Source organism: Microcaecilia unicolor, chromosome 6, assembly GCF_901765095.1.
Source record: "Microcaecilia unicolor chromosome 6, aMicUni1.1, whole genome shotgun sequence".
Classification (NCBI taxonomy): Eukaryota; Metazoa; Chordata; class Amphibia; order Gymnophiona; family Siphonopidae; genus Microcaecilia; species Microcaecilia unicolor.
Window position 1 is genome coordinate 87,329,754 of NC_044036.1, and position 27,488 is coordinate 87,357,241.

General features: G+C 47.8%; 1 protein-coding gene across 1 annotated transcript in view; it reads right to left on the bottom strand.

Moving 5' to 3' along the window:
* COP1 (COP1 E3 ubiquitin ligase) overlaps nucleotides 1-27,488 on the bottom strand; it is a 478,504-nt gene that overhangs the window by 304,109 nt on the left and 146,907 nt on the right. Inside the window, exon 12 of the mRNA XM_030205657.1 lies at nucleotides 14,569-14,712. Coding sequence (XP_030061517.1) covers nucleotides 14,569-14,712 — 144 coding nt within the window. The remainder of the gene's footprint in view (nucleotides 1-14,568; nucleotides 14,713-27,488) is intronic.

Sequence of the window (27,488 nt, forward strand, 5' to 3'; positions counted from 1 at the left end):
AGCAAGGAGTGTGCAGACGGCAGAAGAAAGCCTGGAGCGGGCAGATACTCACAATGAAGCCTGAGTGGACTCCAGAAACAGCTGGAGGTGGTAGGAGAATCCAAATGGTTAAAGATTTTAGCCAGCGTCGTTCTGATGGGAGGGGCTCAGAGCCAGCCCTATGCACGTTTGTGCTTCCGATATTGCTCTTCTTGGCTGCAGTGAAACTCTGGCAGCTGTACTGTGTGAGTGGTCGGGACCCTCAGTCTCACTTTCCTCTCCCAACGGGAACGATGGGGCTTCCTTTTTTTTTTCTGGAGAAACCCTCCAGCTGCTCTTTCAGACCCTGCCGGCTGAAGACGAAATCCGAGAAATTTTATGAAGAAAACGATGAAAACGAAAACGACGAAATCCGAAGGTGACGAAAACCGAGGTTTCACTGTATTGTGTTCAGTTTTGGGGGCCATATCTTGCTAAAGATGTAAAAGGACTGGAAGCGGTGCAAAGAAAAGCTACAAAAATGGTATGGGATTTGCGTTGCAAACCGTACGATGAGAGACTTGCTGACCTGAACACGTATACCTTGGAATAAAGGAGAAAAAGGGGTGACATGATACAGATTATTATTATTATTTGTAGCATTTGTATCCCACAATTTCCCACCAATTTGCAGGCTCAATGTGGCTTACATTTGCCATTTCCGGGTAACAGCATTACAAATAGTATTGCTTTAAGGTGTATACATACATGGTAACAGACATGTAACATAACATAAATGGAACAAATCATGGTGTATATATACATCATGTGCATACATACATGGTAAAGAATACATTATGGTATTGTGTTAAGGTTCCTGAGTAACAGATTGGGTTGTAACGTACATTAGGTCGTCGACTATAGAGAGTCCCTATTCAACATAAGGTTTAAAGTGGTATTACTTGATCATTAATATCAGAGAGTTTAATCAATCTTGTGATAAGAGTTCAGTTTTGTATAGTGTTGTTTTTTTAGTATTTAAGATGAATGTTTATGGTATGCCTTCTTGAAAAGATCTGTTTTCAGTAGCTTTCGGAAGATGGTTAGGTCTTGCGTTGTTTTTATGGTCTTCGGTAGTGCGTTCCATAGCTGCGTGCAGATGTATGAGAAACTGGTTCCATATGTGGATTTATATTTTAGCCCTTTGCAGTTGGGATAATGGAGATTGAGGAATGTGCGTGACAGCGAATGCTACATACCTGTAGAAGGTATTCTCCGAGGACAGCAGGCTCATTGTTCTCACTGATGGGTGACGTCCACGGCAGCCCCTCCAATCGGAATCTTCACTAGCAAAGGCCTTTGCTAGTCCTCGCGCGCCAATGCGCACCGCGCATGCGCGGCCGTCTTCCCGCCCGAAACCGGCTTGTGCCGGCCAGTCTCACATGTAGCAAAACAAAGACAAGGGAAGACACAACTCCAAAGGTGAGGCGGGCGGGTTTGTGAGAACAATCAGCCTGCTGTCCTCGGAGAATACCTTCTACAGGTATGTAGCATTCGCTTTCTCCGAGGACAAGCAGGCTGCTTGTTCTCACTGATGGGGTATCCCTAGCCCCCAGGCTCACTCAAAACAACAACCATGGTCAATTGGGCCTCGCAACGGCGAGGACATAACTGAGATTGACCTAAAAAATTTACCAACTAACTGAGAGTACAGCCTGGAACAGAACAAACAGGGACCTCGGGGGGTGGAGTTGGATCCTAAAGCCCAAACAGGTTCTGAAGAACTGACTGCCCGAACCGACTGTCGTGTCGGGTATCCTGCTGTAGGCAGTAATGAGATGTGAATGTGTGGACAGATGACCACGTCGCAGCTTTGCAGATCTCTTCAATGGTGGCTGACTTCAAGTGGGCTACCGACGCTGCCATGGCTCTAACATTATGAGCCGTGACATGACCCTCAAGAGCCAGCCCAGCCTGGGCGTAAGTGAAGGAAATGCAATCTGCTAGCCAATTGGATATGGTGCGTTTCCCCACAGCCACTCCCCTCCTATTGGGATCAAAAGAAACAAACAATTGGGCGGACTGTCTGTTGGGCTGTGTCCGCTCCAGGTAGAAGGCCAATGCTCTCTTGCAGTCCAATGTGTGCGGCTGACGTTCAGCAGGGCAGGAATGAGGACGGGGAAAGAATGTTGGCAAGACAATTGACTGGTTCAGATGGAACTCCGACACGACCTTTGGCAAGAACTTAGGGTGAGTGCGGAGGACTACTCTGTTATGATGAAATTTGGTGTAAGGGGCCTGGGCTACCAGTGCCTGAAGCTCACTGACTCTACGAGCTGAAGTAACTGCCACCAAGAAAATGACCTTCCAGGTCAAGTACTTCAGATGGCAGGAATTCAGTGGCTCAAAAGGAGGTTTCATCAGCTGGGTGAGAACGACATTGAGATCCCATGACAGTGTAGGAGGCTTGACAGGGGGCTTTGACAAAGCAAACCTCTCATGAAGCGAACAACTAAAGGCCGTCCTGAGATCGGCTTACCTTCCACACGGTAATGGTATGCACTGATTGCACTAAGGTGAACCCTTACAGAGTTGGTCTTGAGACTAGACTCAGACAGGTGCAGAAGGTATTCAAGCAGGGTCTGTGTAGGACAAGAGCGAGGATCTAGGGCCTTGCTGTCACACCAGACGGCAAACCTCCTCCACAGAAAGAAGTAACTCCTCTTGGTGGAATCTTTCCTGGAAGCAAGCAAGACACGGGAGACACCCTCTGACAGACCCAAAGAGGCAAAGTCTACGCTCTCAACATCCAGGCCGTGAGAGCCAGGGACCGGAGGCTGGGATGCAGAAGCGCCCCTTCGTCCTGCGTGATGAGGGTCGGAAAACACTCCAATCTCCACGGTTCTTCGGAGGACAACTCCAGAAGAAGAGGGAACCAGATCTGACGCGGCCAGAAAGGAGCAATCAGAATCATGGTGCCTCGGTCTTGCTTGAGTTTCAACAAAGTCTTCCCCACCAGAGGTATGGGAGGATAAGCATACAGCAGACCCTCCCCCCAATCCAGGAGGAAGGCATCCGATGCCAGTCTGCCGTGGGCCTGAAGCCTGGAACAGAACTGAGGGACTTTGTGGTTGGCTCGAGATGCGAAGAGGTCTACCAAGGGGGTGCCCCACGCCTGGAAGATCTGTCGCACTACCCGGGAATTGAGCGACCACTCGTGAGGTTGCATAATCCTACTCAACCTGTCGGCCAGACTGTTGTTTACGCCTGCCAGATATGTGGCTTGGAGCACCATGCCGTGACGGCGAGCCCATAGCCACATGCTGACGGCTTCCTGACACAGGGGGCGAGATCCGGTGCCCCCCTGCTTGTTGACGTAGTACATGGCAACCTGGTTGTCTGTCTGAATTTGGATAATTTGGTGGGACAGCCGATCTCTGAAAGCCTTCAGAGCGTTCCAGATCGCTCGCAACTCCAGAAGATTGATCTGCAGATCGCGTTCCTGGAGGGACCAGCTTCCTTAGGTGTGAAGCCCATCGACATGAGCTCCCCACCCCAGGAGAGACGCATCCGTGGTCAGCACTTTTTGTGGCTGAGGAATTTGGAAAGGACGTCCCAGAGTCAAATTGGACCAAATCGTCCACCAATACAGGGATTCGAGAAAACTCGTGGACAGGTGGATTACGTCTTCTAGATCCCCAGCAGCCTGGAACCACTGGGAAGCTAGGGTCCATTGAGCAGATCTCATGTGAAGGCGGGCCATGGGAGTCACATGGACTGTGGAGGCCATGTGGCCTAGCAATCTCAACATCTGCCGAGCTGTGATCTGCTGGGACGCTCGCACCCGCGAGACGAGGGACAACAAGTTGTTGGCTCTCGTCTCTGGGAGATAGGCACGAGCCGTCCGCGAATCCAGCAGAGCTCCTATGAATTCGAGTCTCTGCACTGGGAGAAGATGGGACTTTGGATAATTTATCACAAACCCCAGTAGCTCCAGGAGGCGAATAGTCATCTGCATGGACTGCAGGGCTCCTGCCTCGGATGTGTTCTTCACCAGCCAATCGTCGAGATATGGGAACACGTGCACCCCCAGCCTGCGAAGTGCCGCTGCTACTACAGCCAAGCACTTTGTGAACACCCTGGCGCAGAGGCGAGCCCAAAGGGTAGCACACAGTACTGGAAGTGACGTGTGCCCAGCTGAAATCGCAGATACTGTCTGTGAGCTGGCAGTATCGGGATGTGTGTGTAGGCATCCTTCAAGTCCAGAGAGCATAGCCAATCGTTTTCCTGAATCATGGGAAGGAGGGTGCCCAGGGAAAGCATCCTGAACTTTTCTTTGACCATATATTTGTTCAGGGCCCTTAGGTCTAGGATGGGACGCATCCCCCCCTGTTTTCTTTTCCACAAGGAAGTACCTGGAATAGAATCCCAGCCCTTCTTGCCCGGATGGCACGGGCTCGACCGCATTGGCGCTGAGAAGGGCGGAGAGTTCCTCTGCAAGTACCTGCTTGTGCTGGAAGCTGTAAGACTGAGCTCCCGGTGGACAATTTGGAGGTTTTGAGGCCAAATTGAGGGTGTATCCTTGCCGGAGTATTTGGAGAACCCACTGATCGGAGGTTATGAGAGGCCACCTTTGGTGAAAAGCTTTCAACCTCCCTCCGACTGGCAGGTCGCCCGGCACTGACACTTGGATGTCGGCTATGCTCTGCTGGAGCCAGTCAAAAGCTCGTCCCTTGCTTTTGCTGGGGAGCCGAGGGGCCTTGCTGAGGCGCACGCTGCTGACGAGAGCGAGCGCGCTGGGGCTTAGCCTGGGCCGCAGGCTGTCGAGAAGGAGGATTGTACCTACGCTTGCCAGAAGAGTAGGGAACAGTCTTCCTTCCCCCAAAAAATCTTCTACCTGTAGAGTTAGAGGCTGAAGGCTGCCGGCGGGAGAACTTGTCGAATGCGGTGTCCCGCTGGTGGAGCTGCTCTACCACCTACCTGTTCGACTTTCTCTCCAAAAATGTTATCCGCACGGCAAGGCGAGTCCGCAATCCGCTGCTGGATTCTATTCTCCAGGTCGGAGGCACGCAGCCATGAGAGCCTGCGCATCACCACACCTTGAGCAGCGGCCCTGTACGCAACATCAAAGGTGTCATACACCCCTCTGGCCAGGAATTTTCTGCACGCCTTCAGCTGCCTGACCACCTCCTGAAATGGCTTGGCTTGCTCAGGGGGGAGCGCATCAACCAAGCCCGCCAACTGCTGCACATTGTTCCGCATGTGTATGCTCGTGTAGAGCTGGTAAGACTGAATTTTGGCCACGAGCATAGAAGAATGGTAGGCCTTCCTCCCAAAGGAGTCTAAGGTTCTAGAGTCCTTGCCCGGGGGCGCCGAAGCATGCTCCCTAGAACTCTTAGCCTTCTTTAGGGCCAGATCCACAACTCCAGAATCATGAGGCAACTGAGTGCGCATCAGATCTGGGTCCCCATGGATCCGGTACTGGGACTCGATCTTCTTGGGGATGTGGGGATTAGTTAAAGGCTAATCCCCACATCCCCACATTAGTTCGCAAGCAATGTCTTTTTTAGGACATGGTGCAAGGGAACAGTGGACGCTTCCTTAGGTGGAGAAGGATAGTCCAGGAGCTCAAACATTTCAGCCCTGGGCTCGTCCTCCACAACCACCGGGAAGGGGATGGCCGTAGACATCTCCCGGACAAAGGAAGCAAAAGACAGACTCTCAGGAGGGGAAAGCTGTCTTTCAGGAGAGGGAGTGGGATCGGAAGGAAGACCCTCAGACTCCTCGTCAGAGAAATATCTGGGGTCCTCTTCCTCTTCCCACGAGGCCTCACCCTCGGTGTCAGACACAAGTTCATGGACCTGTGTCTGCAACCGTGCCCGACTCGACTCCGTGGAACCAAGTCCACGATGGGGGCGTCGAGAGGTAGACTCCCTCGCCCGCATCGGCGAAGCTCCCTCCGCCGACGTAGTCGGGGAGCCTTCCTGGGAGGCGACGGCAGCCGGTACCGCACGCGGCACCGACGCCAGAGACCTCACTTCGGGCGATGGGCCAGCCGGCGCCACGCTCGACGGTACCGGTGGCGCAAGCACCGCCGGTACCGGAGGGGTAGGGCGCAGCAGCTCTCCCAGAATCTCTGGGAGAACGGCCCGGAGGCTCTCGTTCAGAGCGGCTGCAGAGAAAGGCATGGAGGTCGATGCAGGCGTCTACGTCAGAACCTGTTCCGGGCGTGGAGGCTGTTCCGGGCTGTCCAGAGTGGAGCGCATCGACACCTCCTGAACAGAGGGTGAGCGGTCCTCTCGGTGCCGATGCCTGCTGGGTGCCGACTCCTTCGGCGACCCACAGCTCTCGGTACCGACATGGGAAGGGGACCGGTGACGATGCTTCTTCGACTTCTTGGGACGAAGCATGTCACCGGAGCTTCCCGGTACCAATGAGGAGGACGTAGAATCCAGCCATCGCTTCCTCGGGGCCGAGATCGAAGAAAGTCGGTCTCGGGGGGGCTGTACCGCAGGAGCCCTCAGGGTAGGGGGAGACCCACCCGAAGGCTCACCGCCACCAGCAGGGGAATGGACAGCCCTCACCTGCACTCCAGACGAAGCACCACCGTCCGACGACATCAGCAGACGAGGTCCCGGTACCACCGACGTCGATGCAGCTGTCCGATGTCTCGGCGCCGATGCAGAGGGCCGATGCCTCGATGCACTCGATGTACTGGCCGCCGAGGTTGAAGGTCTGGACGCTGAAGACGTCGATGCACTCGATACCCCCGGTGCCGATGCCGACGAAGAGCCCGAGAACAAAATGTTCCACTGGGCTAACCTCGCTACCTGAGTCCGCCTTTGCAAAAGGGAACACAGGCTACAGGCCTGAGGGCGGTGCCCAGCCCCCAGACACTGAAGACACGACGCGTGCCTGTCAGTGAGCGAGATTACCCGGGCGCACTGGGTGCACTTCTTGAAGCCGCTGGAAGGCTTCGATGTCATGGGCGGAAAAATCACGCCGGCGAAATCGAAAGACGAAATGGCGAAATTTGGCACAGAAAAAAGGGAAATTTCGACCGGGGCCTAAGTAAGGCCTACCCTGACGACGAAAGAAAACTTATCGGGGCGAAAAAACTCGAAGTAGAGGGAGGAAAAACCAAAAGTGGTTAATCCAAATAATTTCTGGGATTTCTCACAGAAAGCAGTCGAAAAACGACGCGCGAGGCCGACTTTTCGGGGCACGAACGGTAAAGCACAACCGTACCGAGCGCGGAGAAAAGAAGACTGGCCGGCACAAGCCGGTTTCGGGCGGGAAGACGGCCGCGCATGCGCGGTGCGCATTGGCGCGCGAGGACTAGCAAAGGCCTTTGCTAGTGAAGATTCCGATTGGAGGGGCTGCCGTGGACATCACCCATCAGTGAGAACAAGCAGCCTGCTTGTCTTCGGAGAATGATCTTTTTGCATTCCTAATAGGCAAGTCTATAAGGTCTGACATGTAGGTCGGAGCTTCTCCGTGAACGATTTTGTGGACCAGGGTGCAAACTTTGAATGCAATACGTTCTTTTAGTGTTCAAATATGTTACGTCTGTGCTCACCTCGCCCTCTGGTGGCCAGAACCGGTGGCTGCTATGGACTATCACCCGTTCCAGACTTTAGCTCAGTCCAGTCCGGATCTTCCAGGCTGCCGGATTTGTCTGTCTTGTTTGACCCTGCACAGCTCCCGTAGTGGCCTGGTGATTGCTGCAGCTAAGCCTCAGTTGCTGCTGGGCTTATTAGCCATTTGGAATCTCTCTGCCTTTGCATCGTCTAAGGCCCTGGTATGTTGGTGCTTGTTGCACTTCAGCCTGATTTGATTCCTTGTTTTCTTTCCTTGCCATAGTCTGTTTAGTCTTTGTGTGCTTAGCTTGTACTGTCCTAGTCTTGATTCTTAGTTCTTTTCTGTGCCTTGTTTTGGGTTCTCTGTGTTTCTTGTTTAGTGGCTGCATGCAGCTTTCAGTCCTCTCTCTTGTTTGTCAGGGTTTGTTTCCTGCTTTTGTGGCTGCTTGCAGCATCCAGTTTCCGTCCTCTAGCTTGTCCTTTCCCTGCCTTGTGTTGTCTATTCTGTGAGTCCTGGCCCAGTTTCCTGCCTTGCTGCCCATGTTTAGTCCTTTTCCCTCTGACCCTCAGTCCCTGTGCTGCCTAGCTGTATCCAGTCCTGCCTTGCCCAGTAAGTCCTGCCAGCCACCTGCAGTCAGGAGCTGAACTCCGGGTGAAAAGTGGCCAAGTGCAGGTGAAGTTTAAGGGTACCTGCTCTGCTTTAGTCCTACTTGTTTGCCTCTGCTGCAACTCCAGTCCGGGGTCCAGTCCTGTTCTGCCTAGTCCCAGGTGTGGGGTGGTTTTGCCTGCCACTGCCGCTCCTCGGCAGTGGCCCAAGGGCTCACAACCCAGTTTCCAGCTTGGAAAACGTGACAAATATTCAAAAGGTATTAATCGCAAACGAACCTTTTCCGGAGACAGGAAGGAGGTAGAACTAGAGGACATGAATTAAGGTTGAAGGGGGGCAGGCACAACAGTAATGTCAGGAAGTATTTTTTCACAGAAAGGGAGGTAAATACGTGGAATGCCCTTCCGCGGGAGGTGGTGGAGATGAAAACAGTAATGGAATCCAAACATGCATGGGATAAACACAAAGGAATCCTGTTTAGAAGGAATGGCTCTACGGAATCTTAGTGGAGATTGGGTGGCAATGCAGGTAATTAGAGAGTAAAACCGGTGCTGGGTGTATGTCTCTGGTCTGCACCCTGACCATGGCTGAATGGATATGGATGGGCTGGAGTGTAAATATTAAAGGGCTTCAAAATTAGCTTCAGAACTTTTAGTTTTAGAAAGGCAGGGCCAAATCAAACTTGGGTACAAAGTATCACATACCATGTAAAATGAGTTTATCTTGTTGGGCAGACTGGATGGACCTGTCGTCATTTACTATGTTACTACTACTACTTAACATTTCTAGAGCGCTACTAGGGTTACGCAGCGCTGTACAAAATAAACAAAGAAGGACGGTCCCTGCTCAAATGAGCTTACAATCTAAAGAACGAAATGTCAAATTGGGCAGTCTAGATTTCCTGGGTAGAGGTTAGGTGCCGAAGGTGACATTGAAGAGGTGGGCTTTAAGCAGAACATGGCAGTATTTTTCCCGCATGCCTCAGTGTTGCTGGAAAAATACTAAGGCATGTGGTAGCACGCTGCCATCTTCTGGAGAATGAATTAACTTTTGAGAAAGAAACTGTGCTGGGTTTTTGTTTTCTTTTTTTTACCTGCTATGGTGCCAAAGTCATTTGTCCATTTCTGTGTACGGTGGAAACTAATGTATACACCATTTAACCTTTTTGGTGATGAAGATCACAGCATAGCCTGTGAGGCAGCCCCTTTGCGCAAAACACGGCTTTTGTCGGGCGTTTTATTAGATTGAAACCCTACAATAAAGATTTATTCATACCCACTACTGATCTGCTTTGTTTGTATCCAAATTAGAGTTTGCAGATCGCCTGCCTTGTTGTTTTAAGAATTATTTTCTTCAGACATGCACACAGCGAAGCTGCCCTTATTGCAGAACCTTTAGGGGCATGTGTTCAGTAGGCTTTCCCTGATTGGTGTACAAGTTCTGCACTCTTTCAATTTGCAGCTCATGAGCTTACTGCATCATTGCAGGATATTATTTCACTAATATTGCTTAATAGCCACATGCTCAGCCATTAGCACACTGCTCTTCAGCATGGCTTTCTGCATCAACCCTAGTCAGGCAGCACAAATATGGCGCCGATGTGGGGGAGTGGGCATGTTCTATCACAAATGGTGGACCTGCCCTAAAGTCCAGGTTTTTTGGTCTGCTTTACATACTCAGATCTTATGATTTCTACCGGGGCTTCCCACTCTACAACTGGCTAGTACTTTGCTGAACGTCCGAACCACCGAGTTAAAAAGGAACTTCATTAACTTTTGATTCATTTTTATACAGCTGCTCAGATTTTGGTAGCGAAACATTGGAAACAGAGAACCTTACCATCAGTGGACAATGTACTTAACAAGGTGGACTTGTCTAAGCTCACAGCTAAAAAGTGCAGGTGCCTTCTTCAATATCATAAAATATGGGATGTATATATGCATTGGTGAGATAATTTGACAATTGATTTCATATTCATTTTTGGTTGTGTTTGCTGTGTGTCATGATTCTTGGAACACTTGTGATCAGGTACAGCTGACAGCTGTGGGGTGGATGGGATTCTTTTGGGTTTGTATACTATATAGCTTGTTTTTATGGCTTATTGTAATTGTAAATGAGCTGGTTTTTGTGTTGGAAGCTAATATGAAAAAAATTAATGGAGACACTTTAGGGAAGAGACAGCAAAAATATCATGAATCCAAGAAGTGGCGCATATTTGAGGCAACGGGTTTTCACCATGGGGACATTATCTTAAACAAACCTGATCAATTTCTTAGATTGGGTGACTAAGAAATTAGATGGAAGTTATATGCTTAGTGTGTTATACTTGGATTGCAGCAAAACTTGCGACAAAGTTCCATATAAGAGGTCCATAAATAAAGCAAGCAGCTTGGAATGGCCAACTAGATTAGAAACTGGTCAAGTGATGAACAGTAATGTTACATTAATTCACCTTGAAGAAAGAAGGGCGATTATTTATAAAAATGTATAGCTTGCATTACATACAGATCTGAGTAACAATTTACATATATAAGCAATAAATACAAACAATACCAAACTTTAAAACAAAAAAAGTCAACTCCCTCTTATACTTTAGATTTAGAACATACAGTTTCAATATCATCTGTAGGCAATACATAAGAATTGCTTTTTTTCAGCAAACCGCTCATTCCTTAAAATATAGCTGTCCCCTCACCACCACATAAATATAACCACCATTTTGATGCATTACAGCCTAGAAAAAGCCTGTCTAAACAGATGTGCTTTTAACATCTTCCTGGAATTAATGGTGTTATTTATGAGACAATGCTATACCGACAGTGCATTTTCACATTAATGGCTCAAGCCTCAGAAACATACGCTCACGGGTTCCTGTCAATCGGACAAGTCAAACAGATGGTACATCCAGCAAATATTGACCTTCAGATCGGAGGGCTCTAGGTGGATTATGAATTCTCAAACCTGTTGATATACATATTAGCACCTCAGTATTCAGTGTGTTATGAATCAAAGTCAAAATTTTAAAACTTCACAGGCCATTTTATGGGTAACCAATGTAAAGACTGCAAAATAGTCTCACTCTGTCTTAAATCTGTTATAAGCCTCACAGCAGCATTTTAAACTGGAAAGCATGCATCAAGCAATTATCTCCAAATATATACCATTATATTAATCCAAGAAGGAAATCACAAGTACATGTACTATTAGTCTACAATTTATAATCCAAGAAAATGTAGCTTGAATCCTTATCACCCATAATTAAAAAAAAAAAAAAGGCTTTTTTTTTTTTTTTTTTTTAACTACTCCTTTTATTTAATGGACTACTTCAGTACCCTGAGTGATAATGCAGAAGGGTTAGAAGAAAAGTTATTTTTCCTACAGATGATCTTAAGATCCACAGCAAGAGTGGGCAACCCTGGAAAGCACAAGCAGAATAAAGAGCGATCTAGGAAGCTTGCAGTGGTTGAGTGCTTGATAATAAACTATCACTGCAAAGAGTAAAATTGTGCATTTGAGGAGCAGTTATACAAGGAAGTGGTATAGAGAATGGAGAGAGCAACAAGTTATGATCTTGACATATGGTAAATTTTTCTGTGGAGTGGTTATTATTTTGGATGAGCTATACAGTTGTTTATGTGAATAAATCTGATACTAGTCTGTGATTTGGTAGCACTGCTGAATAAGATATAGCTGGGTCTCTAATCTGACAGGGCTGGCAGAGTTACTTGCCTTCTGGAAGTGGCTAATGAAATGACTAGAAAAAGAATACATAATTCTCACTGCATGAATCACCACTACTAGTGCTAGAGGATTTAGGCCTGGGAAAAAGTTGGAGGAAAAATGGAGCAGAGAGCAAAATATTTCCTCAAACAAGTCTGTCACTAGCAGAAAATGTGAAACAAACACTAATATGAATAGTTACAGCTGTATGCCTATTTTATGAGTTCAAGTTGAAGCAGTTCAATTTACTACCTATAATCACTCCAAAGGTGAAAAGAAAGAAACGGTACATGAGGTGAATGTACAATTCTGAAGGTTTTTTTTTTTTTCCTGTGAGGCAGATGGCAGACAATAGAATGGCAATTATCAAATGTTTACCCCCCCCCCCCACCCCCTTTTTATAAAAGAAAAAAAAAAACTTTTTCAGGAAATTACAAAAAAAGATTAAAAGAGTCACATGGGGATAATTCTATAAGGAGTTACAGTGGGGGAAATAAGTATTTGATCCCTTGCTGATTTTGTAAGTTTGTCCACTGACAAAGACATGAGCAGCCCATAATTGAAGGGTAGGTTATTGGTAACAGTGAGAGATAGCACATCACAAATTAAATCCGGAAAATCACATTGTGGAAAGTATATGAATTTATTTGCATTCTGCAGAGGGAAATAAGTATTTGATCCCTCTGGCAAACAAGACCTAATACTTGGTGGCAAAACCCTTGTTGGCAAGCACAGCGGTCAGACGTCTTCTGTAGTTGATGATGAGGTTTGCACACATGTCAGGAGGAATTTTGGTCCACTCCTCTTTGCAGATCATCTCTAAATCATTAAGAGTTCTGGGCTGTCGCTTGGCAACTCGCATCTTCAGCTCCCTCCATAAGTTTTCAATGGGATTAAGGTCTGGTGACTGGCTAGGCCACTCCATGACCCTAATGTGCTTCTTCCTGAGCCACTCCTTTGTTGCCTTGGCTGTATGTTTTGGGTCATTGTCGTGCTGGAAGACCCAGCCACGACCCATTTTTAAGGCCCTGGCGGAGGGAAGGAGGTTGTCACTCAGAATTGTACGGTACATGGCCCCATCCATTCTCCCATTGATGCGGTGAAGTAGTCCTGTGCCCTTAGCAGAGAAACACCCCCAAAACATAACATTTCCACCTCCATGCTTGACAGTGGGGACGGTGTTCTTTGGGTCATAGGCAGCATTTCTCTTCCTCCAAACACGGCGAGTTGAGTTCATGCCAAAGAGCTCAATTTTTGTCTCATCTGACCACAGCACCTTCTCCCAATCACTCTCGGCATCATCCAGGTGTTCACTGGCAAACTTCAGACGGGCCGTCACATGTGCCTTCCGGAGCAGGGGGACCTTGCGGGCACTGCAGGATTGCAATCCGTTATGTCGTAATGTGTTACCAATGGTTTTCGTGGTGACAGTGGTCCCAGCTGCCTTGAGATCATTGACAAGTTCCCCCCTTGTAGTTGTAGGCTGATTTCTAACCTTCCTCATGATCAAGGATACCCCACGAGGTGAGATTTTGCGTGGAGCCCCAGATCTTTGTCGATTGACAGTCATTTTGTACTTCTTCCATTTTCTTACTATGGCACCAACAGTTGTCTCCTTCTCGCCCAGCGTCTTACTGATGGTTTTGTAGCCCATTCCAGCCTTGTGCAGGTGTATGATCTTGTCCCTGACATCCTTAGACAGCTCCTTGCTCTTGGCCATTTTGTAGAGGTTAGAGTCTGACTGATTCACTGAGTCTGTGGACAGGTGTCTTTCATACAGGTGACCATTGCCGACAGCTGTCTGTCATGCAGGTAACGAGTTGATTTGGAGCATCTACCTGGTCTGTAGGGGCCAGATCTCTTACTGGTTGGTGGGGGATCAAATACTTATTTCCCTCTGCAGAATGCAAATAAATTCATATACTTTCCACAATGTGATTTTCCGGATTTAATTTGTGATGTGCTATCTCTCACTGTTACCAATAACCTACCCTTCAATTATGGGCTGCTCATGTCTTTGTCAGTGGGCAAACTTACAAAATCAGCAAGGGATCAAATACTTATTTCCCCCACTGTATCTAGTTGTAGGTGGCAAGAAGGCACATAAATGGCAGCATTCTAGTCATTTGTGTTGTGTACAACTTGTCAAGGTACAGATGTGCTTATGGTACAAACATGTATATCTGTAGTTATTTCACTGTCACTTAATAAAAAACAAAACGATAGAATGTACGGGTACGAACAGGAATCTGAACAAGGTAATGAAATAAATGAACACAGATACCAGGCATTGCAGCCGAAAGAACTACAGTGCCTTAAATCCAATGTCAATCCCCAGCTCCTGTCTTATTCCAGCTGGCAGTGAATGTTGTATAGGTGGTGTTAATAAAGGCACCTGCTCTGTATTCTATACCAAATGTGTTAATATGTGCTCCCTCTTCCTGTAAAAGATCTCCTAAGCTGCCTAAACAAAAATATGATCCCAACAGACAATCATATTTTTGTTTAGGCAGCTTAGGAGATCTACTGTTTGATTTTATCAAATTTTACAGTGGTTCGTTTAATTTGTAGATTGTTTGCAGAAAGAGTGATAAGCAGTCTTAAGCTGATAACCATAGGAAATAGAAACCAGGAATTTGTACCGCAAGATATATCTGTCTGAAAATTGAAGAGAGAACATACTGACCGACAACTCTTCCCTACCTAATTTTGGAATTGCAGGTCATTTCATTTTCAGGGTAGTGAATGTCTACTGCATCCTGGATGACTGTGCCATATTCATAGACTTTAATCTTCTTTGTCACCCCAGCTATAGCAAAGTAGTCACAATCCCGGTCGAACTCAATACTGAGGAAACAAAAACAGTCAGAAAAAGTACCAAGTCAATTAAATGGACATTTTATAGGTCTACAGTGTGGCATTAAGAGAGCTTCCAAGTTATCCAGTTCCAGGAAGGATATTTCCAGCCAGTTTCAATTTCTGACAACGCTATCCTGGTACAGTATCCAGCTTATAATCGAAAGTAATCGCCGGCTATTTCCCCGACACAAATCGGGATATGGCCGGCGATTTCGCAAAAGCGGCGAAAAGCGTATAATCGAAAGCTACATTTGTGATAGCTTTGCCGCTTTCCCTTCGCCGGCGAAAGTTCAAAGGAGCGTGTTGGCGGCGAAGCGAAGGCGGGACATGGGCAGGCTTGGCCGTGGCTACCAGATGGCCAGCTTTCGCGGATAATGGAAAAATAAAACCCGGCGATAAGCAGTATTTCGCCGGGTTTACTTGGTCATTTTATTTTCACGACCAAGCCTCAAAAAGGTGCCCCAACTGACCACCGGAGGGAATGGGGGATGACCTCCCCTTACTCCCCCCCCCCCCCCCCCCCAGTGGCCGCCAACCCCCTCCCACACTAAAATTATTAAAATACAAACCTTTTTTGCCAGCCTGTATGCCAGCCTCAAATGTCATACCCAGCACCCTGACAGCAGTATGCAGGTCCCTGGAACAGTTGTTGTTGGTTGCAGTGGACTGCAGAAAGGCAGAGCCAGGCCCATCCCCCTCCTACCTGTTCCACTTGTGGTGGGTAATGTTGAGCCCTCCCAAACCCCCCAAAACCCACTGTACCCACATGTAGGTGCCCCCCTTCAGCCCTTAGGGCTAGGGTAATGGTGCACACTTGTGGGCAGTGGGTTTTGGGGGGGGATTTGGGGGACTCAGCACACAAGAGAAGGGTGCTATGCACCTGGAAGCTAATTTGGTTGTTTATAAAATATGTTGGAAGTGCCTCCTAGGGTGCCCAGTTGGTGTCCTGGCATGTGAGAGGGACCATTGCACTACAAATGCTGGCTCCTCCCACGGCCAAATGCCTTGGATTTCGCCGGGTTTGAGATCGCCAGCAGTTTTTTCCATTATCGCGGAAAAACAAAAGTGGCGATCTCAAACCCGGCGAAATCCAAGGCATTTCGCCGGCCCACACCATATTATCGAAAAAAAAGATGGCCGGCCATCTTTTTTGAAAATACAGTTCCGGCCAGCTGTTGCGGCGCTGCCAAAATAGATCGCCGGCGACCTATTTCGCCGGCGACGTTCAATTATTCCCCTCCACGGCACTTACAGTGGTGGAAATAAGTATTTGATCCCTTGCTGATTTTGTAAGTTTGCCCACTGACAAAGACATGAGCAGCCCATAATTGAAGGGTAGGTTATTGGTAACAGTGAGAGATAGCACATCACAAATTAAATCCGGAAAATCACATTGTGGAAAGTATATGAATTTATTTGCATTCTGCAGAGGGAAATAAGTATTTAATCCCTCTGGCAAACAAGACCTAATACTTGGTGGCAAAACCCTTGTTGGCAAGCACAGCGGTCAGACGTCTTCTGTAGTTGATGATGAGGTTTGCACACATGTCAGGAGGAATTTTGGTCCACTCCTCTTTGCAGATCATCTCTAAATCATTAAGAGTTCTGGGCTGTCGCTTGGCAACTCGCAGCTTCAGCTCCCTCCATAAGTTTTCAATGGGATTAAGGTCTGGTGACTGGCTAGGCCACTCCATGACCCTAATGTGCTTCTTCCTGAGCCACTCCTTTGTTGCCTTGGCTGTATGTTTTGGGTCATTGTCGTGCTGGAAGACCCAGCCACGACCCATTTTTAAGGCCCTGGCGGAGGGAAGGAGGTTGTCACTCAGAATTGTACGGTACATGGCCCCATCCATTCTCCCATTGATGCGGTGAAGTAGTCCTGTGCCCTTAGCAGAGAAACACCCCCAAAACATAACATTTCCACCTCCATGCTTGACAGTGGGGACGGTGTTCTTTGGGTCATAGGCAGCATTTCTCTTCCTCCAAACACGGCGAGTTGAGTTCATGCCAAAGAGCTCAATTTTTGTCTCATCTGACCACAGCACCTTCTCCCAATCACTCTCGGCATCATCCAGGTGTTCACTGGCAAACTTCAGACGGGCCGTCACATGTGCCTTCCGGAGCAGGGGGACCTTGCGGGCACTGCAGGATTGCAATCCGTTATGTCGTAATGTGTTACCAATGGTTTTCGTGGTGACAGTGGTCCCAGCTGCCTTGAGATCATTGACAAGTTCCCCCCTTGTAGTTGTAGGCTGATTTCTAACCTTCCTCATGATCAAGGATACCCCACGAGGTGAGATTTTGCGTGGAGCCCCAGATCTTTGTCGATTGACAGTCATTTTGTACTTCTTCCATTTTCTTACTATGGCACCAACAGTTGTCTCCTTCTCGCCCAGCGTCTTACTGATGGTTTTGTAGCCCATTCCAGCCTTGTGCAGGTGTATGATCTTGTCCCTGACATCCTTAGACAGCTCCTTGCTCTTGGCCATTTTGTAGAGGTTAGAGTCTGACTGATTCACTGAGTCTGTGTGGACAGGTGTCTTTCATACAGGTGACCATTGCCGACAGCTGTCTGTCATGCAGGTAACGAGTTGATTTGGAGCATCTACCTGGTCTGTAGGGGCCAGATCTCTTACTGGTTGGTGGGGGATCAAATACTTATTTCCCTCTGCAGAATGCAAATAAATTCATATACTTTCCACAATGTGATTTTCCGGATTTAATTTGTGATGTGCTATCTCTCACAGTTACCAATAACCTACCCTTCAATTATGGGCTGCTCATGTCTTTGTCAGTGGGCAAACTTACAAAATCAGCAAGGGATCAAATACTTATTTCCACCACTGTATATCCTAAAGCACTGTGGTGTTTGTAGTCCCTGATTTCTATCCTTGAAATAAGTAATGTAAGTTTAAAACCAGGACAGCCAAAAAAGTCTCCCTTTTCACTGGGTAACTTGATAGCTCTGCATTAAAATGGCTGTCTCAGGTGCAGAGATGAAACAGATTGATTATTAATATGTTGTACTTGATCCATAGTGACAGCATTTCCTTTTAACATTGTTTTTAATTGTGCTGTAACATTTTTCCCCACATATATACAATCCAAGAAAAAGATGTTGTAAAGGTTTTGTTAGAGAGATAGACCCACTAAAATAACTTGCACTTAAGTCATTGACCTAAAAGTCCCATTCACTACAATATGGACTGTATTCCATTGCATTAAAGTCAATGGGAAGTATTACTTCATAACTCTTAAAAGTGTTCACCATGCCCTCCCCACCACCAAAGTCATCAGACAACAAACCCTTGCACCATCCAAGATTCCAGTAAAGATGACTTTAAAGTGCACATCATCCATCCCCAAAGTTGAATTTGTCAGTCACTTGAAATTCCATTTTTAAGCCTAGATCAATTTCTATTTCGTCACAATCCTACATGTCAAAAGTTATCAGTTACTGCTGTAAGGAAATGAAAGAGACAGATGACAAAACAATATACTAACAAACTACTGGAAAACTATACACCAATTTCTGAACAATTCATCCCACCACTCTCATATTTCCCCATGCTAAATGTTAATATGAACCAAAATAGTAGAATAATCATCAAATATTAAGGGAGAGAACAAAAGGAGAGAGAAAACTGGGGAATTTAAATACAAATCAAAAGACACTGCTCTTATACTTTGGGACACCCAGCCTAGCTATTTTCTTGGTGTCTAGTGTACAGGTAGGAGTGGTAGCTCTCCCCTCTCGCCATGGCCAAGCCCCAGGTTCAACATAACAGATCTGACCCCTAGTAGTTGTCTTGCAGTCCTACCTCTAGGTCAGTTTGCCATTATTGGTACTATCGCTAGGAGTCAGATCCGCTATTTTGAACCCTGGGCTCGGCCAGAGCATGAATAGAGAGAACCGCCCTTACACCGCACAGCAAACACCATATCAGTAAGTGGCTGGGTTCAATCAAGGAGGGCTGGCGGATACTCTGGGATCCCTAGCTACAGGTGTGAGACTTACCAACAGGGGGATGGGGGGAAGACATCCTGTGATCTGGGTTGAGGATGTTGGAGGAGTATGTTCAGAGTGGAGGGGGGTTTGGGGGGTATGGATGCACTGCTGCAGTAGATTGTTTCTTTATTTAGGCACATTATATGCATTAGCAGGTAGACAGATTCATTAGCTTGGGTGCCCCTCCCCCCCCCCCCCCCCCCCCCACACACACACTAACACTGTGCCTGTGCAATAAATGCAGGGCAGACTCAGGGTACACACTCTACATTTATCACACAAGTTTTGCATTTATTGCAACTTAACTTCTGTTCTTAAGGTTCGGTAAGTGCAAAAAAAAAAAAAAAAAAAAAAACTTACTGCACTATTGTAAAAGAGACTCTTCATCCACAACCACTTCCCTATAGGATTCTTTGGGAAGTCCAAGTTTCTAAAAGCATCAACTACTTAGAATTACTGAAGATTTTCAGTTTCTTGAATAGCACAAAAGTACTAGACTAGATGTCTCATATCTCAGGAAAAAATAATAAAACATAGGTCACTAAATTAAAATTTCATAGGGTGATAAATATAAACAAACACTGAAGATAGATACTCTACCTAACTCATCCAATTTAGTTCTTATTGCCATTTTAGAACACTTCAGAAAACCCAGAAATCTATTTCCTAAAGTATAGAAAAAAGTGAGTCTTTAGTTTAAAAAAATAAATACTTTAAAGAGTAGTTTTGCCAGCACCAGAGTACAAAGTTACATTTATTGTCACTGCTAAATGACATGGAATTCCTTGGATTCTGGGAAGTATGTTCTCCTGCTCTCTTGATCTGTCATCAGCTTTTACTGGGTGGGGTGGCATGATGCTTTCATGGCTTACATCAAAATTTTATGGTTCTTTTCAGGTTCTTCTTCTTCCTCATATTCTTTGCCCATAGGTGCTCCCCAGGGTTTTGTCCACACTCCAATACTATTTAATAGATTTCTCGGTTTCCTTGCCATATTCGTTCAGTCTTTGCACCTCAGCTCCCATCTTTCTGCAGACAATATCCAGATCATTTATCACACAGACCCTAAATCCGAAATATCCTCCTGGCTTCTCACATGGTACAGAGTTAAACCTGGATCAATGTCAAGCTGTACACTTACCAACTCTAGTGCTAACCCTCTCTCCACCAAAATGACAAGGAACCCCGCCCGGAATATAATGTTTGTCCAATTTGCAATACTACTCGGTTATGATGAAATTTGGTATAAGGAGCATAAGGGCTTGAAGCTCACTGACTCTACGACCTGAAGTAACTGCCACCAAGAAAATGACCTTCCAGGTCAAGTACTTCAGATGGCAGGAATTCAGTGGCTCAAAAGGAGGTTTCATCAGCTGGGTGAGGACGACGTTGAGATCCCATGACACCGCAGGAGGCTTGACAGGGGGCCTTGACAACCCCCAAAACCCACCTCCCCACTCCCCCCGTTTTCTATTTCTGTTGATGGCTCTCATTCTCCCTGTCGCCTCGGCTCGAAACCTTGGGGTCATCTTTGACTCTTCTCTCTCCTTCTCTGCTCACATCCAGCAGACCGCCAAGACCTGTCGTTTCTTTCTTTACAACATCCGTAAAATCCGCCCCTTTCTTTCCGAGCACTCTACCAAAACCCTCATCCATACCCTTGTCACCTCTCGTTTAGACTACTGCAATCTGCTTCTTGCTGGCCTCCCACTTAGTCACCTCTCCCCTCTCCAATCGGTTCAAAACTCTGCTGCCCGTCTCGTCTTCCGCCAGGGTCGCTTTACTCATACTACCCCTCTCCTCAAGTCGCTTCACTGGCTCCCTATCTGTTTTCGCATCCTGTTCAAACTTCTTCTACTAACCTATAAATGTACTCACTCTGCTGCTACCCAGTATCTCTCCACACTCGTCCTTCCCTACACCCCTTCCCGTGCACTCTGCTCCATGGATAAATCCTTCTTATCTGTTCCCTTCTCTACTACTGCCAACTCCAGACTTCGCGCCGTCTGTCTCGCTGCACCCTACGCCTGGAATAAACTTCCTGAGCCCCTACGTCTTGCCCCTTCCTTGGCCACCTTTAAATCTAGACTGAAAGCCCACCTCTTTAGCGTTGCTTTTGACTCGTAACCACTTGTAACCACCTGCCTCCACCTACCCTCCTCCTTCCTGTACACAATAATTGATTTGATTACTTTATTTTTTGTCTATTAGATTGTAAGCTCTTTGAGCAGGGACTGTCTTTCTTCTATGTTTGTGCAGCGCTGCATATGCCTTGTAGCGCTACAGAAATGCTACATAGTAGTAGTAGTAGTACACTAAAGGCTCTCCAGAGATGGCTTTACCCTCTACACGATAATGGTAAGCACTAATGGCACTAAGGTGATTCCTTACTGAGTTGGTCTTGAGGCCAGACTCTGATAATTGCAGAAGGTATTCAAGCAGGTTCTGTGCAGGACAAGAGCGAGGTTCTAAGGCCTTGCTCTCACACCAAACGACAAACCTCCGCCACTTAAAAAAGTAACTCTTTTTAGTGGAATCTTTTCTAGAGGCAAGCAAGACGCAGGAGACACCCTCAGACAGACAGACAATCTCTGAAGGCCTTCAGTGCGTTCCAGACCGCTCGGAGCTCCAGGAGGTTGATCTGAAGATCCTGTTCCTGGAGGGACCACAGTCCCTGAGTGTGAAGCCCATCGACATGAGCTCCCCACCCCAGGCAAGATGCATCAGTCATCAGCACCTTCGTGGGCTGCGGAATTTGGAATGGACGTCCCAGGGTCAAATTGGTCCGAAGTGTCCACCAGTGCTGCAACTGAGGGACAGGCGGATGACATCTTCTATATTCCTGGTGGCTTGGCACCACTGGGAAGCTAGGGTCCATTGAGCAGATGTCATGTGAAGACGAGCCATGGGAGTCACATGAACTGTAGAGGCCATATGACCCAGGAGTCTCAACATCTGCCGAGCTGTGACCTGCTGAGACGCCCTGGTCTGGGAAGCGAGGGACAGGAGGTTGTGGGCCCTCGCTTCGGGAAGAAAGGCCTGAGCCGTCTGTGAATTCAGCAGAGCTCCTATGAATTCCAGAGATTGTACTGGCTGGAGATGGGACTTTGGGGTAATTTATCACAAACCCCAGCAGCTCCAGGAGGTGAATAGTGCACTGCATGGACCGGAGAGCCCCTGCCTCCAAGGTGTTCTTGACCAGCCAAGCGTCGAGATACGGGAACACGTGCACTCCCAGCTTGCGTAGATACGCCGCGACCACCACGAGGCACAGGCGAGCCCAAAGGGCAGCACACAATACTGAAAGTGCCGTGTCCCCAGGCGGAATCTGAGATACTGTCTGTGGGCTGGCAGTATCGGGATGTGAGTATAAGCGTCCTTTAAATCCAGGGAACATAGCCAATCGTCTTTCTGAATCATTGGTAGAAGGGTGTCTAAGGAAAGCATCCTGAACTTCTCTTTGACCAGGTACTTGTTCAGGCCTCTCAGGTCTAGAATGGGGCGCATCCCCCCTGTTTTCTTTTCCACAAGGAACTACCTGGAATAGAATCCATGCCCTTCCTGCCCGGGTGGCACGGGCTCGACTGCACTTTCACTGAGAAGGGCGGAGAGTTCCTCTGCAAGTACCTGCCTGTGATGGGAGCTGAAGGATTGGGCTCCCGGTGGGCAATTTGGTGGAGTGGAGGCCAAATTCAGGGTGTATCTGCACCACACTATTTGGAGAACCCACTGGTCGGAGGTCATCAGAGGCCACCTTTGGTGAAAAACTTTCAACCTCCCCCCGACCGGCAGGTCGTCCGGTACGGACACTTTGATGGCGGCTATGTTCCCATGGATCCAGTCAAAAGCCCGTCCCCGGCTTTTGCTGTGGAGGCACAGGGGGCTGCTTAGGCGCACGCTGTTGACAGGAACGAGCGCGCTGGGACTGTCCCTGTGCCTGAGGAGGCCTTCGGGCCGGCTGGGTGTACCTACGCTTGTTGTAGGCGTAGGGCGCAGCCTGCCTGGCCCGGGAAAAACGCCCACCTGCTGAGGTGGATGCTGAAGGCGCCCGGTGGGAGAGCTTGTCGAGGGCGGTTTCCCGCTGGTGTAGTTGGTCCACCAAATGCTCGACCTTCTCGCCAAAGATGTTATCCCCCCCGGCAAGGGACATCCGCCAGTTGTTGCTGGGTGCGGTTGTCCAGGTCAGAGGCAAGCAGCCAGGAGAGTCTGCGCATCACTATACCTTGGGCCGCAGCTCGAGATGCCACATCACAGGTGTCATAGATACCCCTGGACAGGAACTTTCTGCACGCCTTCAGCTGCCTGACCACCTCCTGAAAGGGCCTGGACTGCTCCAGAGGGAGCTTGTCGACCAGGTCCGCCAGTTGTTTCACAATGTTCCGCATGTGAATGCTCGTGTAGAGCTGGTATGACTGGATGCGGGTCACGAGCATGGAAGATTGGTAGGCCTTCTTCCCAAACGAGTCCAGAGTGCAAGACTCCCGCCCCGGGGGCGCCGAGGTGGTATCCTTCGAACTCCGTGCCCTCTTGAGAGCAGAGTCCACGACCGCCGAGTCATGAGGCAATTGGGGCCGCATCAACTCTGAGTCAGAGTGGATCCTGTATTGGGACTCCGCTTTCTTGGGGATGGTGGGGTTAGATAAGGGCTTCAACCAGTTCTGAAGCAGTATCTCTTTGAGGACATTGTGCAATGGCACCGTGGAAGACTCTCTAGGTTGTGATGGATAGTCGAGGACCTTGAGCATCTCAGCCCTCGGCTCATCCACAGAGACCACGGGGAAGGGAATGCAAATAGACATATCCCTGACGAAGGAGACAAAGGAGAGGCTCTCAGGGGGCGAGAGCGTCCTCTCCGGTGAAGGAGTGGGGTCGGAGGGAAGGCCCTCAGACTCCTCTGAGGAGAAATATCTGGGGTCCTCCTCCTCCCCCCATGAGGTCTCTTCCTCGGTGTCAGACATGAGCTCTTGCAGCTCAGACCTGAACCGGGCCCGTCTCAACTGCGAGGAACCATGTCCTCAATGGTGGCGTCGAGCGGTGGACTCCCGTGCCGGCGGGGATGAAGCTCCCTCCATCGACGTCAACAGGGATTCCACCTGCGTGGCTGTCGACACCGGTACCGCAAGCGGCGTCAGAGGCCTCGGCATCGGGCTAGAGCACGCCGGCGCTTCCATCAACGGCGCCGCCTGGCGCATCAGCCCTTCCAGAATCCCTGGAAGGATGGCTCGGAGGCACTCATCAAGGCCTGCTGTCGGGAAAGGCAGGGGGGCCGGTGTGGGTGCCGGTGCCGGAAGCTGCTCGGGTCCAGGAGACGGTACCGAAGTACCCATGGACTGACGCAGCGACACCTCTTCTACCGAGGGGGAACGCTCCTCTCGGCACTGCCGCTTCCTCGGCGTCGAATCATTTCTGGAGGCGCCGGAGCTGGTAGTCCCGTGCGCCGTGGGCAACCGATGACGGTGCTTTTTAGTCTTCTTTCGGTGCCCATCATCGGCGCTCGGCGGCAGAGATGAAGAGGAGGTAGAACCCCCCCCCCCGGCCTCGAGGGATCGGGTCTGACAGGGTTCGGTCCCGATGGCCCTGGGTAGAGGGAGTGGCCGGGGTCGATTGCCCGCAGGGCCGCTCGCCGTCGCCGGTGGACTGGCGGGCCAACGGTACCTGTACTCCTGGGGTCGGTGCCATCGTCGGTGCCGATTTCGTTGACATCAGTACCGGTACTGAAGATCCGGCCGTCGACACCGATGCTGTCGACGGGCCGGCGCAAGTTCCAAAAAGACGGTCCCGAAGAACTTGCCTCGCTACCTGTGTCTGCTTCCGCAAGCCGAGACACAAGGTGCACGTCTTGGTATTATGCTCCGGGCCAAGGCACTGGAGGCACCAAGCGTGGGTGTCGGTTGCGAGATCTGCCGGCCGCACCGACCACACTTTTTGAATCCGCTCGGGACCTTCGATGACATTGACGGAAAAATCGTGTCGGCGAAGTCAAAGTCGTCGATGGTGGCGGTGAAAAGCACATCCGAAAAAAGAAACGACCGCGCGGCCACAAGGCCGCAACGAGGCGCCCCCGCGGCTAAAGACGACGAGGGAACAAACTTTTTTTTTTTTTTTAACAGGGCTTCAGCAAAGTGCATTTTTTCTCTCTTCTCCCGGGCTGAAACAGGGGAAAAAGCCAGTGGTCCAAAGAGCTCCTAGGCCAACCAGAGCCCAGAACAGTCAAGTTTAAGAAAAAAACTGCTTTACATCACTACAGACATTTCCTTTACCTGTGTGCTAACTAAAAGAAGAGAAAGGTCAGTTCTTTGTAACAGCTTAAAACCTCCTGCTGGCCAAACTAGAGAAATGTACTTCAAGAATCAAAGGCAATTCTACAGGCTTAAAACACATTGTTCTGTCACAGGCACCATGCAAATTTCCGAAACTCTCCACCTCTAAGAAAGCAATAGAGAATTGAAACTGATTCAAAATAGGTCCATGGTCTATATCCTGAGTAAACAGTATAAGACATTTTCCTGGCAGTACAGTGCAACACCTCATGGCAAGGGTGTTGTGGATGGCACTGGGGGCCAGGCAAAATCATTAGTGAGGTCTGCAGTTATGAGCAAAGGTGAAACTGCTCCAATTGTAGAATGCAAGGACTTCTGTGAATTGGCTCCTTGTTTCATGCCTAGCACAACCGTAATCTTTATCAACGACCAGGATATCCCATATGATAATTTGTTTTGGGGAAAATGCATCACCCCTTCTAGGTATCAAGACTTGCGTGTCCTCAAGGTATTTCCAAATGGTGAATTGTAGCTTTTCTACAATGCAATGAATATTTTGCATCCAGCAGATGAAAACAGGCACTATCCAGACAGAGTTCTACTGAGGTTGAAGTAATTGGCAACTGGGTTTTGGTACAAAAAAATTATTCAACATTTTTAACATGAAAAAGATAGTTTCACACGTCTACAGACTCTTCAATCTTAGCATTACATTAATGTTAAATAATGTCCCACATTCTTTAGACATCTTATTTTAATAAAAGGACAACCAGATGTGTTAATATTCAGAATTAGTTTTTAGCATTTTTGTTTTAGTTTATAGAGGATCACCCTATACTTTGTGTTCCTCTTCCCTACATGCATCACTTTGCATTGCTGACATTAAATGTCATCTGCCATTTGGATACCCAGTCTCCCATGGTCCTCTTGCAATTTTTCACAATCCTCTTGAGATTTAACAAACGTAAATAACACTGTCATCAGCAAATTTAATAACCTCACTTGTTATTCACATTTACAGATCATTTATAAATATATTAAAAAGCAGGGGTCCCATGACTATTCACCCTTCTCCTCTGAGAATACTGTCCATACAACCCTACTGTGTTTCCCTATCTTAATCCACAGTAGGGCACTGCCTCCTATCCCATGACTTTCTAATTTGCTGAGAAGTAATTGATGATGTACTCTGTCAAATGCCTTCTGAAAGTCCAAATACCCAATATCAACTGGTTCACCTTTGTCCACATTTTTATTCATGTCTTTAAAGAAATATAGCAGATTGGAGAGATTTCTTTTGGTTAAATTCTGCAAAAGTGTGGATACCCCAGAGGGAGTAGACAATATGGAATGTGGCAGTTAAAATTTAATGCGAAGAAGTGCAGAGTGATACACTTGTTGTGTAGAAATTTAAAGGAAATATATGTAATAGGGAGCTAGAGGCTGATGTGCACAGACTGGGAGAAGGGCCATAGGGTGATATTTGAAGATCTCAATGTGGCAAAACAATATGATAAGGGAGTGGTGCACAGGAGAAGGCTCTCTGTCAGAGCCTGCGCTTTCTGCGCTACAGCGGATATTTTGTTAGACACACTAATTTATTAAGGCATTTGACCTTCATCACTTATACACTACCATATTAATATTCTGACCCCTGAGGTAGGCATCCTTTGGCGCCAAAACACGGCCCGTGTTGGGTCACCTGTTAATAAAGTACTCCTGTTGTCCTAGTCTTGAAGGCCCAGTGTTGCTTTTTTTTCTGTATACTTTGGTTGTATGCTGATTTGCCCTCCCTGTCTGTACTGCACTTCATAGAGAGGCATAAGAGCAGAAGAAAGAAAGTGTTAAAGTCCCTGTATAAGTTGTTGAGGCAGCCACACTTGGAGCACTGTATTCAGTTTTGGAGGCCATACCTCACTAAGGTCATAAAAAAGACTTGAAGTAGTACATAGTTGAAGTAGTTAATAAAAATGGTATGGGGTTTGTGTCAAAAGATGATTGAGAAGAGATTTGAAGATCTGAATATGTATAATTTAGAAGAAAGGAGAGAGGGGAGATATGATCTAGACATTTAAATACTTGAAGTGTTCATACAGAAAACACATTTTTCAGAGATAGGGAACTGACAGAACTAGAGGACATAAATTGAGATTACAGGGTGTTAGACTTAGGAGTAACATCGGGAAATATGTTTTCATTGACAGTGCAATGAATGCCTTGAATACCCTCCCCCAGGGAAATGGGGGGAACAAAAACAGTCACTGAATACAAAAATGTTTGTGATAAACATGTAGGATCCCTATATAAAAACAGCATGGAGTCAAAGCAAAACTCAATGTCCTCCCAAATTTAAATAGAGCACAGAAGTCTAAACTGCATAAGGCAGTAGGTACAATTCTGGCTGCAATAAGTGTGAATTGCCATTTACCTAGTCCACTCTCAAAGTAGTAAGAATTTGCCAGTAGAACAGTTAGCAAAGCATGGAGGAAAAAGAT